At 42.3% G+C, this 23,303-nt stretch overlaps 1 protein-coding gene across 5 annotated transcripts in view; it reads left to right on the top strand.

The window, feature by feature from the left end:
• The first annotated feature begins 2,794 nt into the window (after positions 1-2,794).
• MLLT10 (MLLT10 histone lysine methyltransferase DOT1L cofactor) overlaps positions 2,795-23,303 on the top strand; it is a 183,127-nt gene continuing 162,618 nt past the window's right edge. For all 5 annotated transcript variants that reach the window (XM_054991141.1, XM_054991136.1, XM_054991137.1 and 2 more), the window contains exons 1-4: positions 2,795-3,077; positions 3,179-3,347; positions 11,865-11,944; positions 17,803-17,857. In XM_054991141.1, the coding sequence (XP_054847116.1) occupies positions 3,069-3,077; positions 3,179-3,347; positions 11,865-11,944; positions 17,803-17,857 (313 nt within the window). In that variant the 5' untranslated portion in view covers positions 2,795-3,068. The remainder of the gene's footprint in view (positions 3,078-3,178; positions 3,348-11,864; positions 11,945-17,802; positions 17,858-23,303) is intronic.

The raw sequence follows: 23,303 nt of genomic DNA on the forward strand, positions 1-23,303 counted from the left end.
AATTTAATTCATTAACTTCTAAGGGCCATGGATTTTTTCGTGCATGTTTAAAGAGGTGTTTAATTTAGGCCACCATTTTATTGTTACAGTTAACAGAATTTCTAGGAATACTTTTAAAAAATCTTAACACCATTTTCCTTAAATGAGCATCAGTAATTGGAACTTCATCGCTCAGATCAACAGCTCAAAAGTGTAAACCTATGTGCACTTACTGTGGATTCAGCCCCAGTTAATACACTAGGACTTACTCCTGAGTAAATATGCAAAGGAATGGGCTGCACATTGCTACATTACTGAGATGTAATTGCATTTAATCCCACTGAAGTCAACAGAACTGAATCAGTTTAAATGCAAGTACAGTTTCTACAGGATATCAGCTGTTTTAAATGCAATAAAATATGTTACAATGATTTGTTAAATAATATGGTTTGCAAAATGTCAGGACATTGTTACTTAATATAGCTAGTTTTCAGATATTGTTTTTTATAGGGCTGAAAGACAATAAATATGCAATAGTTATGCTGTATAAGTACTGCTGTTCATTCTCTATTAAGTTGACTTTACTCATGCATTCTCTCTCTCTCTCTTCCTAAGGCATCAATGTGTAATTTTGTATGACTGCTATTTTGGTATGATATTTAAATGTGTGCATTTTTCCAAACATTAAGACTTTCAGGGATACCCTGTGTGCATACTTAAAGAATGTTCAGTAGATCACAAACAGTCAAAAGACCCTGTTATGTTAATCAAAGTGTTTAGCTAAGCTTTCAATAGGAAATGACACTCACAGTTCCCTTTCCCTGTCCTTCCTCCTCTATCTACAGAATTTCACTTCAAACTTTCAAGGACAGAAAAGCCTGACCCTAGATATCCTGCACACAAACTGCAGCCTCTGATATCTCAAAGGGACAACTGTTCTGTAACTCCCTCCTTCCCCTTCTATGTAACAGCTCTTCAACCCCATGCTCATCCGCAGAGGTATTACTATTCATTACTTAGCAACTTCTTTTAAAAAATCTAATTCACCTATGAGCATATTTAGGACAATGCAGATGATTTCATAAAACGGATTTAAATAACTCTATCAGCCAATAATGTAGCATTGTGTAACCAACCTATGCCCAGTCAGCTTGCTTGTCATTTAGCTTGATAATGAAAATAAATCAATAGTATTAGTTTTGACTCCTTCCCTTCACCTTCTTCTCTAAAAAGTACTATCCATGGTGGAAGTTTAGAGGTAAGACATTTTGCAAAGCTGCACTAACAGCACAGTCCTAAGTAGAGTTATACCCTTCTAAACCCATTGCTTTAAACATACTTAGAAGTGTGTTGTTCTGTTTAGGACTGCACTGTTCATCTTCTAGTAGCCACAATTAATTCCTTCTGCTACACTCATACCTGTTTACCATTAATATCTAGAAAACTGGAGATTTTCCTCTGTGCTGATCTCAATCATTTCATCACCACACTACTTTGAAATCTATAAAAGCAAATTGACTATCAAAATATATTTTTGGGAAATATATTTTTGTAATTTAATTTAGATTACAGAATATTAAAAAAGGTGTGCGTGTGCGTGCGTGCACATGCAGGGGGGATGAGGCATCTAGTTTGGTTTCCCTTGTTTTCTGTCTACAGCCAAACAGGTTTGGTATGGATTAAGATGATGAGTATTAGTATATTTAATTATACATCATATTTATTTCAATTTGATTTGCCTACAACAGTCTCTAGGTTTAAGGAGCAGAAATGCAGTAAATGGAAGGTAAGAAGCCTGACAGCAAATGTGGAAATGTATCGATTCTGCAGATGCAGTCAGAGGTGGTATGCCTGTGAAAGTGCAGAGAAAACATGTTACACTTTTGAGAAATATGTTATGCTTTCTCAAACAAAGGGAGATTTTCTGTAGTGATAAGGGCTTCCAGAGGGAATTTTGGAACGCTAATGCCACAAAGCATGACTGATGGGAAGTTTTTGTTTTAAATAAAGCAACCGCATTGTCGCATAAGGAATATTGCGCAACCAACAGATTAGTGTCCTTAAAAAAGTACCCTTCCTTGGAAGCGTGCCAGTGAAAACAATTCCTAGAAAAAGCGTTTCACATCGTGGTATGAATGAAAACATCCACGTCAGTCAAGTGATGAGCAATGCAATAAAAAAACTTTACACGTAAAAAGAAATAAAAGAGTGTCTCTGCTTGAACAGTGGTGTGCGTAATTAAATAAAAATGCGGATATAGGGAAGGCTGAATTTCTAGGGCCAGGCAAAGCGATCGCGCAACTGTCTGGTTCTCCCAGGAGTCGACTATGCCCAGCTATCTCAACCGCCGGGTCTCACAAAAACACACGAAAAAATTGTGTTTCTGCGACCAAGCAAGGCGCGGGAATGTGATCCACCCCGCTGGCTCTGCAGATCCACCACAGCCTGAGGGGCAGAAATGAGAAAAGGAGAGGGGGAAAGAGAGATTTGTCTCAGGAGTGGCACGACTAGCGGCATCCTCAACTGCAACGCTGGTTACAAGTGTGAAGAGAAGCACCACGGCTTGGCCAGGCCTAGTTGGGCACAACAGGCGGGAGCCCCTGAGACAAAAATCCAGCGGCGAGACCGCTGCTCGCTCACTCCTTTCCTTCCTTCCTTCCTACCCTTCCCCCATCCTCCGTTCCTGCGCACGCTCCGTGCCCGCAGGCGTTAAAGGGAGGAAAAAAAATACGTTTGTGGGGGGAGGGGGCGCGCGGCACAAAACCTCGCGGCGGCCGGCGTACCGCTTCGCGCCCATGAGCCTCCGCGAGGCGAAGGAGGTGGCCGCCTGGGCGCTTTTGCTGAGGCGGGGAAGGAGGCCAGTGCGCCTGCGTGCAGGCCCTGCTCTGTTGCTTCGTGTAGCTGTGTGGCGTCTTCAGTGTGTGTCGGCGGGCCGCCGCCGCCAATGGTCCCCATTCCTCCCCTCAGCGCTTGAGCGGAAGGACTGAGGGAAGATCCCGAGGCGGAGCTGGGAAGAGACCCCTTCTTCGCTTGCCGCCACCGCCTTTGCGACTACTTCCCCCAGCGGCCATGGGTCCCACGTCCCTGCTATGGAGACGGTACTGGCGGCGGTGGTGGCTGAGCGACTGAAGGCTGAGGCGGCGGCGGGGTCTGTGGCGGTGTCGTGCGGTGCTGACGGACGGTGTGTTTTAACTCTTAGATGGTCTCTAGCGAGCCGTTGTTGCTGCCGGTGTCACTGGAGGGCGAGTTCTCCAATAGCATGAAGGAGATGATCGGCGGCTGCTGCGTGTGCTCCGACGAGAGGGGCTGGACCGAGAACCCGCTGGTCTACTGCGACGGCCACGGCTGCAGCGTCGCAGTGCATCAAGGTGAGTGGGAAGGGGACGGCTTTGCCCACCCTCCCTGGCCCTTGCTGAGGCTCGGGCTGGCTAGGCTGCGCCTTGGGGCCTGCCTACCTCCGCCTCCCCGGTGCCCGCGCGTGCCCTCACATAAAAGGCGGGGGGTGGGGGAGAGTCACGAGACATCTGTTTTTTGCTGGCTGTCCCTTGAGGGTTTCTATCCCCGTCTCTCCTCTCCCCTCCCTGTTGCAGGAGTACATTTATTCCTCTTCCCCTTGGTCAGTAGTATAGGAAGCGTGCCAGTTCCAGAAAATTCAGGCAGATGCGCCTCTCTGCCCTCCTGTACTATTGAGTTGTAAGAGCCAAAGACATGCGTCTTCCCTGTTTGTTTATGAAGAAGTACGTTGTAGATCGCCCCTCCGTCACACTGTTTACGTTCCCCCCTTATCCGGTATGTGCCAGCCTTAGTAGTGGAAAGGACAGGTAGGAAGTGTTTGGAAGCGGGGGAGCGTTTTGACCATGCTCAGAATATGCCCATTTTGACTCCTCACGTCTTTACTGAATTGGAACCCCTTACATTTTCACAGCCTTGCTTTCCCTTCTCAGATTTCTGTTTCTTAAGCCTAGGCAAGGTGCCTGGAAACGTATTTGTGCAACTGAGGAGTAGCTGTCATGTGACTGTTCCCTTCCCTCCCTCCTCACCCTGTCTTTCCCAGAGTGTCATTTGGCTGGATATTGCCTGCTAGATGAAGAGACTTCCTGTTTGTGGTAGTGCAGTGTTTGGGGGAGGGGAGGAAAGGGGCACTGTAGAATTACTTAGCCTTTGATGATAGATTTGTTTGGATTAGTGGAGGGGAACAGTTGGCTGGTACCCAGCTGAGTGGCTGTGTTATTGCATTGCTGACTGTAATGAGCACTGTGCATATCAGCTAGTTTTGAAGTTCTGTGTGAGAAGTATCTATGCACAAGCATTATGGCATAAAAGCTCAGGGAAACTTGCAGGCTGGGCTTTTCTCTCTCTTTTAAATCCCATAGTGACAGAGCTGTCGGGGGTTCCCTTGCGGGTTACATAAATTGAGTAGTTGGAGGACATGTTGGAATGAAGTGTTACTACTCCAAGTGAAATCATGTGTCTCTTTGTAAAACCTACAGGAGTGTCTGTTTCAACACCTTTAGTATCACTTTTGCCCCTTGCTAACCTGAAACTAAGCTGTGCATATTTCCAGTACTTGTGCTCTTCTTCCTAGAATTTCAGGTCAGGGTTTATTTTATGAGTGCTGATTTTGCAATTAACTATATGGGCATTTATAATAAGGCTGATATTTTTGATTCAGTGTGATGGGGGGGGGGTGCAGGAAGGCAAGGAGAGACCTGTCAAGGTTTTTAAGGGCAATAAATAAATGGAGTGGATGCATGCTGGGGAAATAGTAGAAATTAACCTGTGTAAGTCTGATAGTAAAAAAGAGAGAAGTTGGTGGCCAAGGAAGAAAATAAATGTAAAATCAACGTAAGATTTCTATAAGAACCAGTTGAATAAAAGCCTGAGCGTTACTCTATTGGTACAGTACTTCAGGTGAGACAACCAGGGAGTAGAGTACAAAAGGCACAAGATATGGTGCCAACTGTGTCTCTTCTCTGTATGTCTGTCAGATCTCACAAATGCACACAAACTCTTGCTTGTGTAAATGTACCAAAGATGTCTTGCTGTTTGTGGATTTTTCAGTAGTGAATAAGTTTAGTCTGGTGTCCTATATTTATCTTACGTCTCAGTGTTGGGTGGAAGTGAGAGACTATGGCATCTGTGCTTTTATTACATTTCCCACACATGTATTTAATACAACTCATTCCCCTGTTGCGTTGATTATAATGAAGTTGGTGTTTGTAAAATGTTTGGGATATAGACAGATTATTGGAATTGGTCAATATTTAGAACACTACTAATAGAGTGAGGGGAGTAATGGAGACTATGGAAGGGTAAAGGCACTCTTGACACTAGAATTAAGTTGAACTTGGTGGGCCATAGTATAAAACACTATTTCCATTATATTTCTAAAATTTCCCCCTCAACTTTTGTTACAAATTCTGTGTACCCAAAGTCCCATTTATGAGGGTGCTAAGAACTACTAGAGATCTGTTTTTAGTTCTCCTCTTACTATAGTTGCTGCTGTTTTCTAGGATGGTGGTTAAACAGTAGTGACAGCAGTGGAGAGTCATTATTGTAATGGCCTAGGCTTCCATGTCAGCACTTGAAGTAAAGGAATTTGAGATAAGACTCCTATAGCACTATAAAACCAGTGTGGAATGGTACCCTTAACATAAAAAGAAAACCTGTTCTTTTGAACTATTCACATGAATGTAGCTTATACCAAATCAGACCATTGGTCCATCTAGCTCAGTATTTGCTACTCTAGTTGACAGTGGCACTCTGAGTTCTCGGGAACAGAAAATTCCTTCCCAGAGCTTTCGAAATGGAGATGCCAGGAACTGAAGGACGCTGTGTGCAAAGTACATGCTCTACAACTGAGCTGTGACCTCTCTCTAAATATCTAGAATACTTTAATTGAACATGGTTCTCCTTTTGGGGAATATATGTGTGTGTACATAATAGGTAAACATGACAAGGAAAAGCTTCCTTTCCTGAATATCTCCTACTGAAGTACATCTGCTCCTCTTTGTGCAAGTGAATGCAGATCAGGATGGGATCTTGGTGGTGTGCATAGAGTATATATGTATAGGCAAGGATGGAAAAGGAATGGCTAGAATGGAAACTTGGTTTATGAAAACCACTCACAGGTTATGCCTATGCATTGTATTTATCTTGCTTTAAACCTTACATAGCTAGTTTCCCTCTCATTTCTTTAGTGTTAACTTAGTATGAGGCATTTTGAATGATCTCTTGTAAGCTGCTAGCACTTTTAAAAGCATGCAGACAGCCCTTGTGCCCAACGTTTCTAGAATATAATAATAATAAAAATAACAACATTCAATTGACACACTGCTGTTCAGGATGACTAACACTCACTCAGAGTGGTTTACAAAGTATGTTATTACCATCCACACTAAAACAATCACACTGTGAGGTGGTTGAGGCAGAGAGAGCTCCTAGAAGCTGTGACTGACCCAAGGTTACCCAGCTGGCTTTAAGTGGAGGAGTGGGGAATCAAACCTGGTTCTCCAGATTTGAATCCCACACTCTTAATTACTACACCAAACTGGCATTGGATGTGTGGTAGCAATCTTAGGATGTGTTTTGAACAACTTCCCATTTCATACAGTAACTGTAGTTGTCCTTGAACAGCAACTTGATGATAAGTCTCAAAAGTGTATACGTTTTAATTTTAAAAGAAATACTGCACTACTAGATTTATGGAGTAATCCTAAAATGGTCTACTCAGAATTCCCATGTTATTCAGTGTGGCTTACTTCAAAGAAGCGTCCATAAGATTGCAGTATTAATTTCAAATCAGGATGAGGAATCTGTAGACTAGAGTATATGGACATAGTTGTAAAGTTGTGAAAAGTGAACCTGTATTATATAAATTATATATTTTGTAATTGCCTACTAGTATGAGCTGGAGGCTTAAAAAGAACGTGAATAGTGTAGTACATAAGAGGAGTCCTGCTGGATCAGACCAGTGGTCTATCTCGTTTAGCCTGGTGTCATACACAGTGGCCAGCCAGTTGCCTTGGAGGGCCAAACAAACAGGGTACAGAGGCTGAGGCCCTCTTCTGGTGCTGCCTCCTGGCACTAGTATTCAGGAATTTCTGCCTCTTTATATGGAGGGTCCCTTCAGGCTAATAGCCGTTGATGAACCTCTTTATGAATCCTTTTAACTCCCCCTTTAAAGCCATCTATGCTTATGACTATCTCTGCCTCCCCTGGCGGTGAATTCCATGGTTTCATTGCTTATTGAGTGGTGAGGTATTTCCTTTTGCCTATCCTGAACCTGTTTCCCAACAGGTTAATTGTGTGCTCCTGTGTTTTGGTATTGTAGGAGAGGGAGCAAATGTTCTCTCTTGTCCACTTTTCCCAATCAGTACATAGTTTTATAAATCTGTTTCCCTTTGCTATCGTTTTTCTAGATTGAGAAAACCCAGACTCTCGAAGCTTTCCTCATGTGAAACGTGCTCCAAACTTTAATCAGCTTGATAGCCCCCCTTTGTACTTTTTCCAGTTCTGCAATATCCTTTTTGAGACATGGCAACCAGAACTGTACACAGCATTCCAAATAAGGCTACAAAAGTAAAGGGTAGCCAAACTAGCCGAGTTGAGTGTAAATATGTTTTCTGAGCCAGCCACAAATGGAGCTGATTATTGGATTTGGGAATCAAGAATGCAATCATGGGATTTAGAGAGAACTTAAAATTTCTATTATCTAATATTGCATTGGAGATTTAAGACCATGTATCAAGGGGACAATTTTCTTTGCTGTTAGAATTGCAACTTGGAGAATATTACATCAAAGCTGGTTGGCTGCTGTGGGGGAAAGAAAGTTAGGATTTTTCACATAGTGCTCACTTGGCAGCCATTTTCCCTTCTACTGAGGTCCCCCCCCCCAAATCTGCCATTTGATATCATATAACCACGTGTGGCCTCTTCACACTGCCTCCCAACATAAACTTTTCTTTACAGGTTCAGTTATGCTAGTAGGCAAGGCCCACACAGTATGTCCACCATTTCATCTCTGTTTAATAGGTAGAGAGCCCTGACCCTTTTACAAACATGAGATCTCCTCTTGCCTCTTTCCTAGAGATGTTACCAGACAAGACAGACCAGTTCCCTTTATTAGCCATCTCTCACCCAGCTACTGCCCAGAGCTATTGGTTGGAATTAGGAAACTCAATACTCCTTTCCCTTATATGCTGCCACCATTTAGTTAATTATATTTATGTATTGGCTGTGACCAGAAAAAATTGTGTGTGAGAGAGTGTTAGCTGTTCTTTTTATGAGACAGTGGATATCGAGTCAGCACGTTTAAACAGAGAAAAAAGAAATTTTTATTTATAACTTCAGCAACATTTGAGTGACTCAGACAGAGAGATACGTTGTCCTTTCACATTAGAACATCTAATCCCATACTATCCTGACTTTTGTTACAAAGTTTTCAGTAGCCAACTTTAATTCATGTTGCTTTTTTCCCAAGCTCAAAAATCCTTCTCTTCAGCTAGACAGCTGTACCCCTTCTCATTGCTATTCTCAGCAGTTTTCAGTTGTCAGCCTTGTCAGCTTCCACTGGCTGTCTGAGAGAGGCAGAACTAGGCCTGTTCATCATACAATATAACAATATGTATAACAGGTTCGCTGAAGGATAACTGAGAGGAGATATGATAGAGCTTTATAGAATTATGCATGGTATGGAGAAGGTGGCTGGTGGGAGTTTGTTCTCCCTCTCCCATATTAATAGACCTCTGGTACACCCAATCGATTTGATGGGCATTGGATGTAGGATGATGAAGGGAGGTAGTTTTTAGCTCAGCAAATGGTTGAATCGTGCAGTGCTACCAGGGGATATAGTGATGGCTGTGAGCACTGATGGGTTTTAACAGGGTCTATGGATCTGTGCTGTTAGAAGAGGCTCGGAGAGATGCTTTGGTAAAGGGACAGGGACTGTAGACTATTCTACTGGGTACTGTCTGGTGCAGATATGCTCATACTGGGACTTTCCATATACATATACGTATGTTTTATCTATGTATATGGATTTATGCTCGTGTTTAAATTTCTGCAGTCATACTCCATTGTATTGCTTATTGAATGTCTTAGCAGCCATTGCTTGTATTGACTTAATCTAGGTAATCTGCCTTGAGTCTCAGTGAGAAAAGTGGCCTATAAATAACATAAATAAATAAGTTATGTATTCATATGTATTCTTATCAAAAGTGCAACTTTAAGAACATACCTGGAATGCTGTACATGTGAAAGCTAATCCCTATTAAAATACAAAAGGGAAAAAAATCAGTGGTGTTCTTTCAGTGCTCCCCAAATTTTTTTATCCCCTCCTCCCCCGGCCTTCATATTTCAGTCTTTGTCTGTGTTGCAGCGTCTAAGACTGTGGTCCTGTGGTTACTTGCCTGAAAGTAGGTCCAGTGATTTTAGTGCATTTTAACAAAGTTAACTATGTATAGGCATATACTAAATGCTGTAGAGCTAAAGTTGCTGAATTATGCTGCTGATCTAATGCATTTGTTATTGAGTGCTAAATTAAACTTGGAGTGATGTACAATTGCAGTTTCAGTGGCTAGATGTGTAGTAAGATGGTTTTGTACTAATCTCACACTATGTAATCTGTCTTGAGTCTCAGTGAGAAAGGCGGAATATAAATGACATTAAATAAATAAATAAATTGAAATCTAGTCTCTGAAGCTTTGGGACAGTTGCTTTGTATGCGTAAAGTTTCATAGCATTCATAGCTGCTTTTTGGTTGCATTACTAAATTCAGTTATACCTGTGACCCCTGGTTTTCAAAGAGCTTTTTATGCGTGCAACATTTCAGGCTGAATCATATGGGACCAAATCTTTGAAGTATAAGCAAAATGTTAACAGCAAACTTTAACATAAGGCTCTTTGAATGGATTGTGCACAGTGTGTCTAAACACATTATTTAAAGTTCTACCCACATAATGTAAATAAGGCTTAAAATTTTATTAATCTTGATGAAAATCATGGGACTACACAGATGTTTGGTGTTACACATATGATTGAATGGTAGGAATGATAAAGGCTGCAGAAGTGCACTGTTCAGCTTTCTTGGGGCAGAGAGCAAGTGCTGTGAAGAAGTAGGTAACCACCTAATTTTTTCTCCTCATCACTAGCCCAGTTCCCTGCTACCATTGGAATGTTCTTTCTTGCAGTTGGAAAAAGTACTTTGGAGTTAACATTTCTGGCCCTTTAAGACTAGAAGAGGCTACCTCTTTCCATTTTGGGGCAGAAGAGGTGTGGCACTGTCTGGTGGCCTAAAATAGAATGTATAATGAAGATGTAGTGTCTGTGACAGGTGGGTGGGGCTTGAACACTTATTTGCAAGGCTAGAATTTTCCATATGGATGTGTATTGTGTTTGGTTTGTACCAGGTAGGTCCTTGCAGCCTTAGAGTTCTGGATGGGGTCAGTGAGGTCCACAAATAAGAGAGTTTTGAGAATCTGTGCTGTAAGACCCCTTAGGAATAGATAAGAGTGGATTAATCAGGGTCGAAACCTGAAAGCAGTTCAGTAAAGCGTAACCAGAGTTGTACTTAGGTTCAAATTTCAGTTAACAAAAAATTCTCAGAGCCAAGGTCACAGCTGGGAAGATCAGGGACCCCCAACTTGGCATCATAGACTCCTGTGAGAGAATCTTCCATTTATTGATCTAGCATTCAATAACAAGACATCAAGATTTGGTGGTTCCCAGACAACAGTTCAGCCCAAGGTCACCCAGCTGGCTTCAAGCAGAGAAGTGGGGAGTCAAACCCGGTTCTCCAAATTAGAGTCCTACTGCTCCTAACCACTGCACCAAACTGGGTGGGGCCATTGTAAGTCAGGGTTTGTTACTGGCTTCTCTCTTTCAAATGAAAAGGTTTTCCGCTGGAGGATTAGGAGGACTAGTAAGCACCTGGGCTTCCTCCTTCAGGATTTCCTTCTTATACTTCCTAGGAAGGAGGGAGATACACCATTTGGCTCTGCCTTCTGATGCAGCCATTTTGGGGTGATGCTCACCATCCTCTCTCAAAATTCCAAAGATACCAGGTTCAGAAAGGTTGAGTACCCCAATTATAGACTGTCTGGGGGAGTTGAGAAATAACTGAGGCATAGTAGGCAGATGAAGAGGAGAACACTGAGAAGTTAAGTCAGTACCTTGATCATGTAAAATGGAGTATTGTTTATTCAAAGCTTTGGATCTGACTTCATCCATAGGGAAATGTCAAATCAGAAGAGAGCAGAACAAGCCCTCTACTATGCTGGATGAGTCCTTCAAGCCTCAGTGATTTGGTCAATTTTCTCTAGAGTTGAGTTACAGATTAATTACCCCACCTCTGACTGCCCTGTGGTAACGAATACATGAATGCCATGTTGCAATATAGATAACAAGATAGATTAACAGAATTTAAGAGGCTTTTCAGTGCAAAACTGCTATGTTCTTTTATTTCTGACATGAATGCTAGAGTAAAATGCCATACGAAATTCTATATGATTGCTTTAAATTGTTAGCCTGTCTTTAAATTTTTTTTATGAATTTCCCCCATAATAATGGGAGAAAAATAACTTCCCATTAAAATTGAGAGTAGTCCTACCATTGCTTTTAATAGTCTGTAGATTTGTGCCCATAATTTTATTTAGAGGTCATCATTGAACACACTTGGCCATAAGTACCTTTAGAAATCAGTAGAACTTTTTCATGTAATATATTTGCTTGACTGACTCCCAATCCCAATCTTCATATATGTAAAATATATCATAGATTATTTAACCTTTAGCCTGTTGGATGCTTTCATTAATGAATCAGAACTTACTGTTGTATATACTATATGCTTCTAATTGATTATTTTGTATGTTTTCCTCCTATAATAGCATGCTATGGAATTGTACAAGTACCCACTGGACCTTGGTTTTGTAGAAAATGTGAATCTCAGGAAAGAGCAGCTAGAGTGGTAAGTTTGAACTAATATGTAATACATGTGTTAATGTTCTAGTTACGTGTGTTAATATTCTGGTTAATGTGCAGTATTAATAGTGTACCTTGAAATATTTTATTCATACCAGTGGGTGAAATTGTTAGCTGTGAAGGAGCCAAACAATCAGCATAAGTCGAAGGCTTTCACGGCCGGAGAATGATGGTTGTTGTGGATTTTTCGGGCTGTATAGCCGTGGTCTTGGCATTGTAGTTCCTGACGTTTCGCCAGCAGCTGTGGCTGGCATCTTCAGAGGTGTAAAATGCCATACGATGCCAAAAGACAGAGATCTCTCAGTGTCACAGTGTGGAAAAGATGTTGGCAGGTCATTTATATCTACTCAGGAGGGGTGGGGTTGATCTGAGTCATCCTGTAAGAGTTTCCCAGGGTGTGGAATGCTAATGGCGGGAGGCTTCACTGTATCCTGAGGAGGTTCTTTTGCATATGGATTGGTGCTTGATGTGCTAATCTTCTCTGCAGGGCTATTGTCGGGTATAGAGTGTTTTGTTAGCCTGGTGTTTTTCAGGACTGGAAACCATGCTCTATTCATTCAAAAGTCTCTTCTTTCCTGTTGAAATTGTGCTTATGCTTATGAATTTCAATGGCTTCCCTGTGCAGTCTGACAAAGTAGTTGGACCACGCACTTCAAGCAAATGGCTACTCCAAAAATGAAATCAGAAGAGCGAGTAAACCAAGGATAAATCAAACAACTAAGGAAAAACAGACTCCCACAGGAAAAGTGTTTTTGCCATATATCAAAGAAATCACTGATCAGATGGGAACGCTTATGAAAAAGTACAGCTTACAAACAGTATTCAGACCCACCAGAAAAATACAACAGATGCTACGTTCAGCAAAAGACAGTAGAGACCCCCTCACTTCTGCAGAAGTATACCGTATACCCTGCAGCTGTGGACAAGTTTACATTGGGACCACAAAGCGTATCATCCAGACAAGAATAAAAGAACATGAAAGACACTGCAGACTTGGCCATCCTGAAAAATCAGCAGTGGCTGAACATAGCCTAACTCAAACAGGACACAGTATCCTATTCCAGGACACTAAAATACTTGACAACACTTCCAACTACTTTGTCAGACTGCACAGGGAAACCATTGAAATTCATAAGCATAAGCACAATTTCAACAGGAAAGAAGACACTTTAAGAATGAATAGAGCATGGTTTCCAGTCCTGAAAAACACCAGGCTAACAAAACACTTTATACCCGACAATAGCCCTGCAGAGAAGATTAGCACATCAAGCACCAATCCATATGCAAAAGAACCTCCTCAGGATACAGTGAAGCCTCCCGCCATTAGCATTCCACACCCTGGGGAACTCTTACAGGATGACTCAGATCAACCCCACCCCTCCTGAGTAGATATAAATGACCTGCCAACATCTTTTCCACACTGTGACACTGAGAGATCTCTGTCTTTTGGTGCTACACCTCTGAAGATGCCAGCCACAGCTGCTGGCGAAACATCAGGAACTACAATGCTAAGACCACGGCTATACAGCCTGGAAAATCCACAACAACAATCAGCATAAGCCTGCTAGAAATCTTTAGCAACTCCTTTCCTTTTTGTGTGTCTTCTAGTTTTTAACCTGAAAGTGTGGAGAGAGCCAAGTGGGGCTCCCACTGCTTAGAGGCTGTCCAAGTAGCCTTCTGTGTCTTCTAAAACTCTCCTCTCTACCAAAGTGGGGGAAAAGGTTGTCCATGGAACTTATGGGCAAGTGTTAGCCCTCTGATCTGTCTCTTGCTGCCGGAGGAAGGCCAGGCACAGGAGAAATGTTACCATGAGAGTCAGTGGCTGGAGCAATGGACTAGAATCTGGTGACCCAGGTTCAGTTCCCCACTGTGCCATGGGAGCTTGCTTGGTGACCTTGGGCCAGTCACAAACTCTCAGCCTAATTTGCCTCACAGTTGTTCTGAGGAAAAAATGGAGGCGAGGAGAATGATGTAAGCTGCTTTGTGCCCCCATTGAGGAGAATGGTAAGGTGTAATAGTAAGGTTGAGAGCTGCTGCAGCACAGTGGTTAAGTGGTCCATCTGCAAATCAGCACTCTACTGGTTCCAATCCCACTACTGTCATGAGCTCAGTAGGTGGCCTTGGGTAAGCTACTCCTCTCAGCCCAGCTCCCCAGCTGTATTGTGGGGATAATATCACTAACTTGTTCACCACTCTGGGTGAGGCACTAATCTGTCTAGAAGAGTGATATATAAGCACAGTTATTATTATTATTAAATGAAGTAAAATAAATGTTTCCCAGTTTGGAAACAAGTGGGACTGATACTTCAGTGCCTTTTGTGGCTTATATGGGTTTTGGTTAAAAAACCAGTATGTACTGGATATTGAAGGGAGGAAGACCTGTTTTGAACTCCTCTGAGTCTGCATACTGTCTGTAGCTCCCTAGCTTTGTCATATTTGAACTATTAATTTCAAACCATGTTTTTGTAAATAATGATACTAAATACCGATAATTCTTCACTGGAAATATAGTAAAGAAGCTGAAGGTGGGGAATTCAGAAGTGAATTGCTGCTGCTGAAATGATGACGAAAAATTTACAAGTTCAAGTGGGAAGTATGCTTCTATTTGAACATCAGTGGCAGATCAATACCTTCTTCTATTACCTCCATTAAAGTATTGCTGCTTAGAATCATTAATTATATATTCACCAGTTCAGTCATTACAACAAGATCTGCCCTGTCTTCTACATCTAAGCCTCCTTCATGATTTCAATCCAACCTAGAGCTTCCTCTGGCTTCTGTTGTACCAATATATTTCTGCCAGTATATGAGTTATAGAGTTCTAGTTGTGCAATTTCTTACAGTTTATGGAAGAAGTACAGGTAACAGTTTTCTTTTTAAGCATGTATTATGGCCTTGTATGTCTGAATTTTCAACAGATAGTATATTGAAAAAAAACTAGTATGGCAAGTTAGTTTGCCAAGTTAGTTTAATAAGAGGTAAGAGCAAGCTTAATAAACTGTCCTCATCAGCTGTCTTCCCCTAAGTTCATGGATTTCTTCATTGTGTGTTGGTGTAAGTACACTGGCCCATGCGGGGTTACAAGTCTTTTATAGGAAATAGCTGTGTCTGGTGATGGTGGTTTAGTGTATGTTCTTAAGGCTGCCTTAACTTCCTGGCTTTTTGCTGACTTTAGAATCTTTTGTGTGTGATGGTTGAAAACTCAGTCTTTCTGTATCTGGCATACATTATTCTCTAGTTTGTCAGGAGTTGCTGCAACATGGTCCACCTGTTTTTCCTTTTAGGGTATTATTCTTTTTTGGTGCTGTTACAGCCCTACCCTAATGGAACTTCAGAACTTCCTTCCTGTGGCTCTTGTGGGTAATTATAGTAGTTCTGCATTGGTGTCATCCTTTTTAAATGCAGCATTATTAGGTAAGGTGTACTCTGTAACTTTAAGTATTTGAAATACTTAAATTCATCTTCACAGTGTATTCCGAAACACAATTATGCAAAACTGAATTATTCGGGACTTTTTAACACAGGTAATAGGGCTGGACTGTGAGAAAATAGCTCAAAATGCTTGTGATAAAGGTACTGCAGACCATACTATTGGATACTGTTTTGATGTAGGTATACTCCTACTGGTTAGTTTCTGCATCATTTATGTCATGTCAAATTGCTTATGTTTTAGTTCAGCACTGGTTTGGCTCTGTATTTGGCTTTATACTTTGTGTTCAGATTTCTGCTTTTCATACCCTATTGTATTGCTTAAGTGTCCCAGCTTTTGATTGTATTAATTGATTGCGTAATCCGCTTTGAGTCTCAGTGAGAAAGGTGGGCTATAAATAATGTAAATAAATAAAATCTTACATCAGACAGGTAGTTCTTAAAGAGGCAAATTGCCTTTCTCGGGGTGGCGGGGAATATGTTGTGAAGAGTTATGAGCTGCTAGGAAGCCACAGACAGCAGTTTTGTTCCTGAGAGATTCTGTCGCAGCAGTTTTGTTTCTGATTGCTCCTGAAGTGTGGCCTGATGGAGCTGAAGGTTGGAGTGCTGCACCTCCATCCCCTCTTCTAATTAGTGCTATACATAACTTTATGTGCCTTCATACTTGGTGTTTATTAATTATTAGTCCTTGCAAAAAAGTTTTAAATACACTTTTGTGGGTTTTTGTTTTGACTGGCACGTTTGTCCTTTAGTGGCCTGCTTTCAAAGTGCCTTAAAGCATGTGTTAGTTCTGTATGGCTCATTCCCTCCTTTCTTTTCTCTTCCTTTGGTTGTCTTGCCTCTTAGCGTTTTGTGGAAAGAGCTCTACCAAGTGTGATTTTGACAGTATTACCTGTTTTGTATTATTTTTTAGGGAAGCTTTGACAGTTTTGAGCTAGAAAAGTTCATTGCGATGCACACTATGACACTGAATGTTGCTTTTCCCTGAGATTGTCTGTGGAGAGATTGGAGGTTGGCCTTTTGGCTGATGTGTTCCTCCTTTCTTGCTTCAGTCTCTGCAAGAAAAGTTGAATGGGACAATTCCCGCAGCCATTTGACCTTGGGAATTAAATGTTTTAAAAAGTGTTACTTTTTCTGGGGTCAGTGAAGAACAAAATAACCAGAGGATACCCTAGGTGCTCGTTGGAGCAATCCTGGTGGTGAGAAACATATTCAGACAAGCCTGATATTTGAAATTAGATGGGTGTAATGTTGTATCCTGCCCAGTTGCAGGTTTCTTTGTTATTTAACAGCCTTTTCCCAAAGGGATGGGAAAACAGGTCTGTTTTGAAAATTTAGACTACTGTTGAATTGAGCTGCTTAATGCTTGAGAGTCCACACTTCTTGATGTAGATATAGATATTTAGATATTTGGGTTTAAATGGGATTTTAGCAGTATTTTATCAGGTGCACTTTTGCCAACTGTTCTGATTCTTGAAAATGTCCAGTTGCACGTCCCAGTCTTAGTCTATGTTTAGATTAAACAGGACTGCATATATGCTTCTTATCTGACAGTTAATCCTCAGCACTCTTAGAGAAACTAGCGTCTTCTGAATGCATCAGAAATAAAGGGAGTCTTGGGAAGACCTGCCAGCAATCAATACACTTAATAGTTCCTTCTCCATTTTCCCATTTCTAATTCTTCCTTCCTTGCATTCTCAAACTTCTTTGACCATTCTGAATGTTTTAAAATCCCACATCTTGTTGTAGCTATGCATCATAGAAGGTTAGGGCTTTAGATGCTGAGCCTTTCCACTTGTCCCTATTTGTCCATTGCAGAGGTGGTGCTCTGCTGCACACTCCATCAGTTGTTCTACACACCTCTTGGCTCATTGAAAGACATTGGGTTTGTGCAAGTGGAAGTGCTTAACATCAGAGAATTTTGTGGAGTCTTGAACTAGAATCTGATCGAGTGTTTTCCTTTCAATGGTGCTTCTGTTGAATCAGAAATAATTCCTGGGGCAGTACAGTTGTTCAGCTTTCTTGGGCAACTAGTTATTGAAATGAAATGAAATGAAATGAAATACATCAATGGAGTCGTTAAAGCTTGTCTCACATAGAAGTACCTGTGATTGGATTGCCTGTGTGGTTTTCTTGTAAGTACTGAACTAAAAGACTTTGAATGTCTGCTTATTTTTTATATGGGAAATGAGTTTAGAAATAACCATTTTTTGCAAAGGACTAGAGAGAAGTAGGGCTATGAGAGATGTTTATGTTGTGATTTAAGAAATTTTGTTGGAGGCTTTCCCTAATGCGAGGTAAGTCTTTTTATTTATCTGTTCATGTAAATTGTAAATAACTTTAAACGTTTTAGAATGGTTCATTGAGGCTTCTTTCTGAAGTTTGTTGTTTATAACTGTTTTTGCCTTCCTATAGAGATGTGAGTTATGCCCTCACAAGGATGGTGCTTTAAAGAGGACAGATAATGGGGGTAAGTTTATTTTGTTTTTAAGCATTTCTTTAAATTGTGCTGTAACAAGAAGTAATTATTGCTTGAATATCAAATTGTGTCCCACTTCTACAGTGCTATTTAATTGACTGATATAATTTGGGATTGATTTAACATGAGTGGAAGTTAATAAGGATCTTGGTCTTATCTATACATCTTTGCATATACTGAAGATTTCTGAGGTCTCTTTTAGAGTTTATATTTAATAACATAGGTGTTAATCACTATAAAATATATTTATTTTTGCATCATGTATATGAGTTTTAGAAATCTAATCTTCTTACACATGGAAAATGAGGGTACTGTATCTCATGCTAGTGGGTTCCATGTAATTTGTACACATTAATTTATGCAGAAACAGTGAAGGTTATTTAATTCTATCTGTAACTGTGGCTCACTGTTCTCAGGTGGCACATTTAAAATGCTGAGCCAAGTACTTAATGTACAGCTGACTTCAAAATGGGGCATAATTCTTGGTTAAACTCTAGCTGCAAATTGTATGCACCTTATTTTTAGGAAACATCCTGGTAGGCTGAGGTTTCAAACTTCTTGTTAATTAACTCACAAATAAAAGGAAATAAAAAATCCTACTTTGAACAGAAATCATACTTCAGAAACATCACATCACATACAAAATTTAGAACATTTATGGAAAATATATCTCATCTGTATTTGTATAACTTGTGTAACTTATAGTGAATGTAGAATTTTGGTTTTCTCTTCTGCAGAATTTCTACAATTCCAGTGTAAAAAGGTGCATCTGCTATGAGTTCTCTGATAAAAAAATTGTTCTGATTTTTACCTGTGATCTACAAAATGCTTTTGAGTTTTAGTAACTCATGATTTATATACTCTTTAGCTGTTCCTGAGACCTGAAAATGTGCTGTATTAGAAGAAAACAAAATCTGCATAATCCAGCATAATCATTTATCAGCATTATTTTTCTTGGGCTCTAAAATGGGTTTTTCTTGATGCAGAATAAAAGCAGTTTTGCATGCTTAAGTAGTGTAATGGAGATATATACCAGGAAATGAATTATTTGCCTCTATACTACTTAGCTGGTATGGGGTTGCTGTTCTAATACAGGCACCTTTTCAAGGGTCATTTCAGCCTCATAATCAGTTGCAGCTGGATTAGTACCTTGAGCAAGGATGATTAAAAATGTGGTTGTTGGTTTTGAATCGGTGAATCTGTGTGTAGGAATGCTTCATAGTAGTGCCTGAGCAAACTGATTGCACTCTTTGTGTGGTGAATGTAACGACTACTTAATTATTCATGATAGATCACTACCTGATGAAAGTAGGTATCAGTGTGGGAATAATCTCTGGGATAACTGGCCAGTTATTATGCCCCAAAGACTGAGTGACCAAATTCCAAACTGCTTTGGGTGTTTCCAGCCAACTTTGGCAGCTATCCTGCTTTGCCTTAATACATTATTGGAATAGGGAATTGACTTGAGTGAACATGATAGCTCCGAGGTACCATTTCCTGCAGACTAGAATTTGCTCTTCTCCATGATGTTTTAGGGGTTGATGGTAGTGAAGCTGCAAGGATGATTAGTGAAGTGCCAGTAGAAGAAAACTTAAGACAATTGAGTACAACTTGGAGCCCACTTGAAGGTCCATTCTTTGTCAGGAATACCACTGTTTCTGACCTTTCATTATCTGTTTTCTGATGTCACTCAGAAAAGCTACTTTGAATAAGAGACCTGTAGCCAACTTGAAGTTGGATCAGCGATCTGTCTGTGAATGTTGTTGCTGTATTCAGATCTTTCCTTTGTTCTCTTCTTCCCAGTACTCCTTTCCCACTCTGGGAAAATTGATTCCCAGGGTTGTGGGAGCTATGAGACATGTAAGGAGAAGGGGATGAAATCACCCTCTCCTGTTAGAGCAGCTCAGTTTACCTGGGATTGGAAAGGACTGCTATAGAGAGGGGAATGTAACAACTATCATTCTTGGGCAGGATGATGATATGACAGCTCCAGAGAGTTCAGGATGATGCATTGCCTAGATCCATATTAGTTTGTTTTTGTACCCATTTTTGCATCTTGCACTCTTTGTTGCCTGATTAGATGACCTATGCTAGTTTGGTGTGTATGTGGTGGGCTGTTTTTTTCCCCTGGAGCTTACAGCTGCTTTGCTATTGAACATGGCATCATTCTGGGTTGTGTGACTGTGGAGCTGGTGGTACTGATTTGCAGTGGTTCTGATCCTACCTCTTGGATAAACCTTGGAAGTTGGTTGGAGGGGGGAGGGAACAGCTGCTCTGTCTCATGGGACTTACTTTTGGGGCCAATACCCAATTCTGTCATCCCCTGTGCTTTTTAGCATCTACATGAAACAGCTGGGAGCTGTTTGGACAATTTGAAGAGATGTAATCAGAATGTTGATGATTAGCTCTTTGTTTCTTATTTCAACAAAAACCTGTTAGGTGGTGGCTGCACTGAATGGGCTGCATGAGGGTTAGTAAGTAGTGTTCATCTACGGTCTTCCTGTGCAGTCCCACATGGGACTGCACACGCGCAGGCCTGCCGATACCGGAGATTTTTATAGCTCTAAACCGCTAGGGGGTGCTCCCGCCTCTCAGTGCGCATGCGCGGCCGTTTTCCTGCCGAAACGGCTCCTAAGAGGTGGAGCGCCCCTCACATACCCTCAGTTTCTCTTTCGCTGCCGATCATTGAGGTTTACAGCTCTTCTCATCAACCGCGATGTCGGAAACGGCCTTGTTTAAGTGATGTGAGACCTGCGATCGCAAAATGACAAGGTCAGACGGTCATTCTATTTGTCTTTACTGCCTTGGAGAAACGCACAATACCCAAGCGTGCAAACATTGCCGCATGTTTACCTCGAAGACCAGGGTGGAACGAGCGGATCGCCTGCATGCCTCCCTCTGGCAGCGTGCTATGGCTGTATTGGATCCCCCGCCGAAGTCTTCTTCTGCTGCATCTGGGTCCTCCTCTCGTCCTCCCCCAGAGGCGTCAGTTTCCAAGACTCCACGCTCTCAACCGTCCCCGGCCGTTCAGCATGTGGGAGTAGGACACCCTCGGTTCCGAGGACGACCCCACCGGCCTCTCAGGACGCCACGGTATCGTATCCGAAGACCTCGGATCCGTCTGCAAGGCCGAAAACTGGAACCGACCCTAAAAAGAAAAAGCGTAAGCACTCCAACATGCATGACAAGGCTGTGCTGGAGAGCCTGATCATGGTTCTCCCGTTGGTTCCGACCGAGTCTACTGCTCCCGTCCCTGTGGAGAGTCGTAAGGAGTTGGCAGACCGCCCTCCCTCCCTCCCTTTCGAGGGTGACTCAGGAGGAGGATGTGATCCCGCTCGAAAAGCCCTCCACACCATTGGGTCGGCCTCGATCGACATCCTGTGAATCGGGCTCGGTTCGCTCGGTGAGGAGTCGGTGGAGTTGGTCTGAACGCCGGAATACCCCTTATTCCTACCGGAGCCGTTCCAGGGACAGTCGATGTCGAGATGAGCCAATTGCCCCATACTATGACAGGGAAGGCTCCTACTTTTTGGACCGACCGTATAGAAGGGTCTCGCTATCCCTTTCTCCTAGAGCCGGTTCCTACACTAGCTATGATCGGACGCCGTGCCCCTCGGAGGTGGTGTCTCCTCGGATCCGAGCTCAGTACAGCGAATCCCTGTTATTGGATTCACCAGAGAGAGAGAGATTGGGCCGTCGGAGGAGGCGTCGCCCACCGTTGATTTTCGGGCCTATAATGAACTCCTGCAAAGGACCTGCATCTGCTACATCCACTAATAGGAAGGTGGAGAACCTTTATAGGACCAAGGACGATGCACACTCTTTTCTCACAAATCACCCGCCTCCGTCATCACTTGTGACCGAGGAAATGCAGGCACGATCTCGACAGGGTTCTATGTCTACTCCAGCTGATAAGGACAGCAGGAAAATCGACGCCATGGGCAGGAAGTTCTACACTTCTGCCATGTTTGGCATCAGGTTTGCGAATTACACAGCTATGATGGCAGCCTACCAGCTTTTTTTGTGGAAAAAGGTGGCATCCTTCCTCCCAAGTCTTCCCGAAGAGCAGCGAACTCTGCTTCGGGTCATACAAGAGGAGGCCATTCGCCTGTCCAGACATCAGATCAATGCTGGTAGAAGTATGGCTGACACCTCCGCCAGGTCACTTCTCTCAGCTGTGGTGTTGTGCAGGTATGCTTGGCTTCGCACGACTGCCCTCCCTGCGGAGACGAGGAACAGGGTGGAGGATCTACCCTTCGATGGCACCACGCTCTTTTCTGAAAAGACTGATGACTATCTGTCTAAAAAGAGAACTGATCGCCTGACTGCCCGCTCGTATGGGGTCCTTTACCAGGCTCCTCAGCAGTCTTCTCGTCCGTATTACCGTTCCTTCCAGCGTGGTAGACAACAACGATACCAACCCTATCAAGGGTATGCTTACCTGCCTCACAGGAGCTATCAGAGCCTGCTGTCTGCTTTTCCTAGATGGAGGCAAGGCCAACGTCCTAAGCCTGGTTCCCAGCAACATCAGGTTAAGGACCAAACCCAGTTGCTCAAGCATTTCTGACAATCACAGGTACCTGACCCCACGTTTGGGGACAGGCTTGGTGCATTCTGGAGTTCATGGTGTTCAATTTGTTCCGATGTTTGGGTTCTTTCAATAATTCAGTTTGGATATAAAGTTGAATTTGTTGATTTACCTTATTTACGTCTCCCTGTCTTTTCTTCGGAACCTCCGCAATCTGAGATCTTGGGAGAGCTTTCTGCTTTGTTGCAGAAAGGGGCAATAGACGAGATTCCTGTTGATTCACCTGGGTTGGGATTCTACTCCAGCCTGTTTCTGGTTGAAAAGAAAGATGGTGGGCTCAGGCCTATCCTGGATCTTAGGGATCTGAATAAGTTTATACGAATCTGCAAATTTAAGATGGTTACTTTGCAGATGGTTTTGACCTTGCTGCCTCTGCATTCTTGGTTTGCAGTCCTGGATTTGAAGGACGCTTACTTTCATATTGCCATTTTTCCTGAACATAAGAAGTTCCTACGTTTTGTTTATGACCAACGAGTACTCCAATACAGGGTTTTACCATTTGGCCTGGCCACTGCCCCAAGGGTATTTACTAAATGCATGGCAGTGGTGGTGGTTCACTTGCGCCTTCAGGGCTGTCACATATTTCCATATTTGGATGATTGGCTCCTAGTTGGAGACTCTGAAGCAGATGTATCTACTCAAGTGTCTATCACTCTGAATTTGTGTCTGTGTTTGGGGCTTTTTGTTAATCAAAAAAAGTAAGCTGACTCCTGTTCGCTCCATTCAGTTCATAGGAGTGGTTCTGGATGGTGTAAGGAATGCGGGTTTCTTGCCCGTAGACCGTGCAATGAAGATCAAGAGACTCATTTCTAACCTTAAAAGGTGTCGTTTTCAGTCGGCCCAGTTTAT

The sequence above is a fragment of the Eublepharis macularius genome, chromosome 11 (genome assembly GCF_028583425.1).
Source record: "Eublepharis macularius isolate TG4126 chromosome 11, MPM_Emac_v1.0, whole genome shotgun sequence".
Lineage (NCBI taxonomy): Eukaryota > Metazoa > Chordata > Lepidosauria > Squamata > Eublepharidae > Eublepharis > Eublepharis macularius.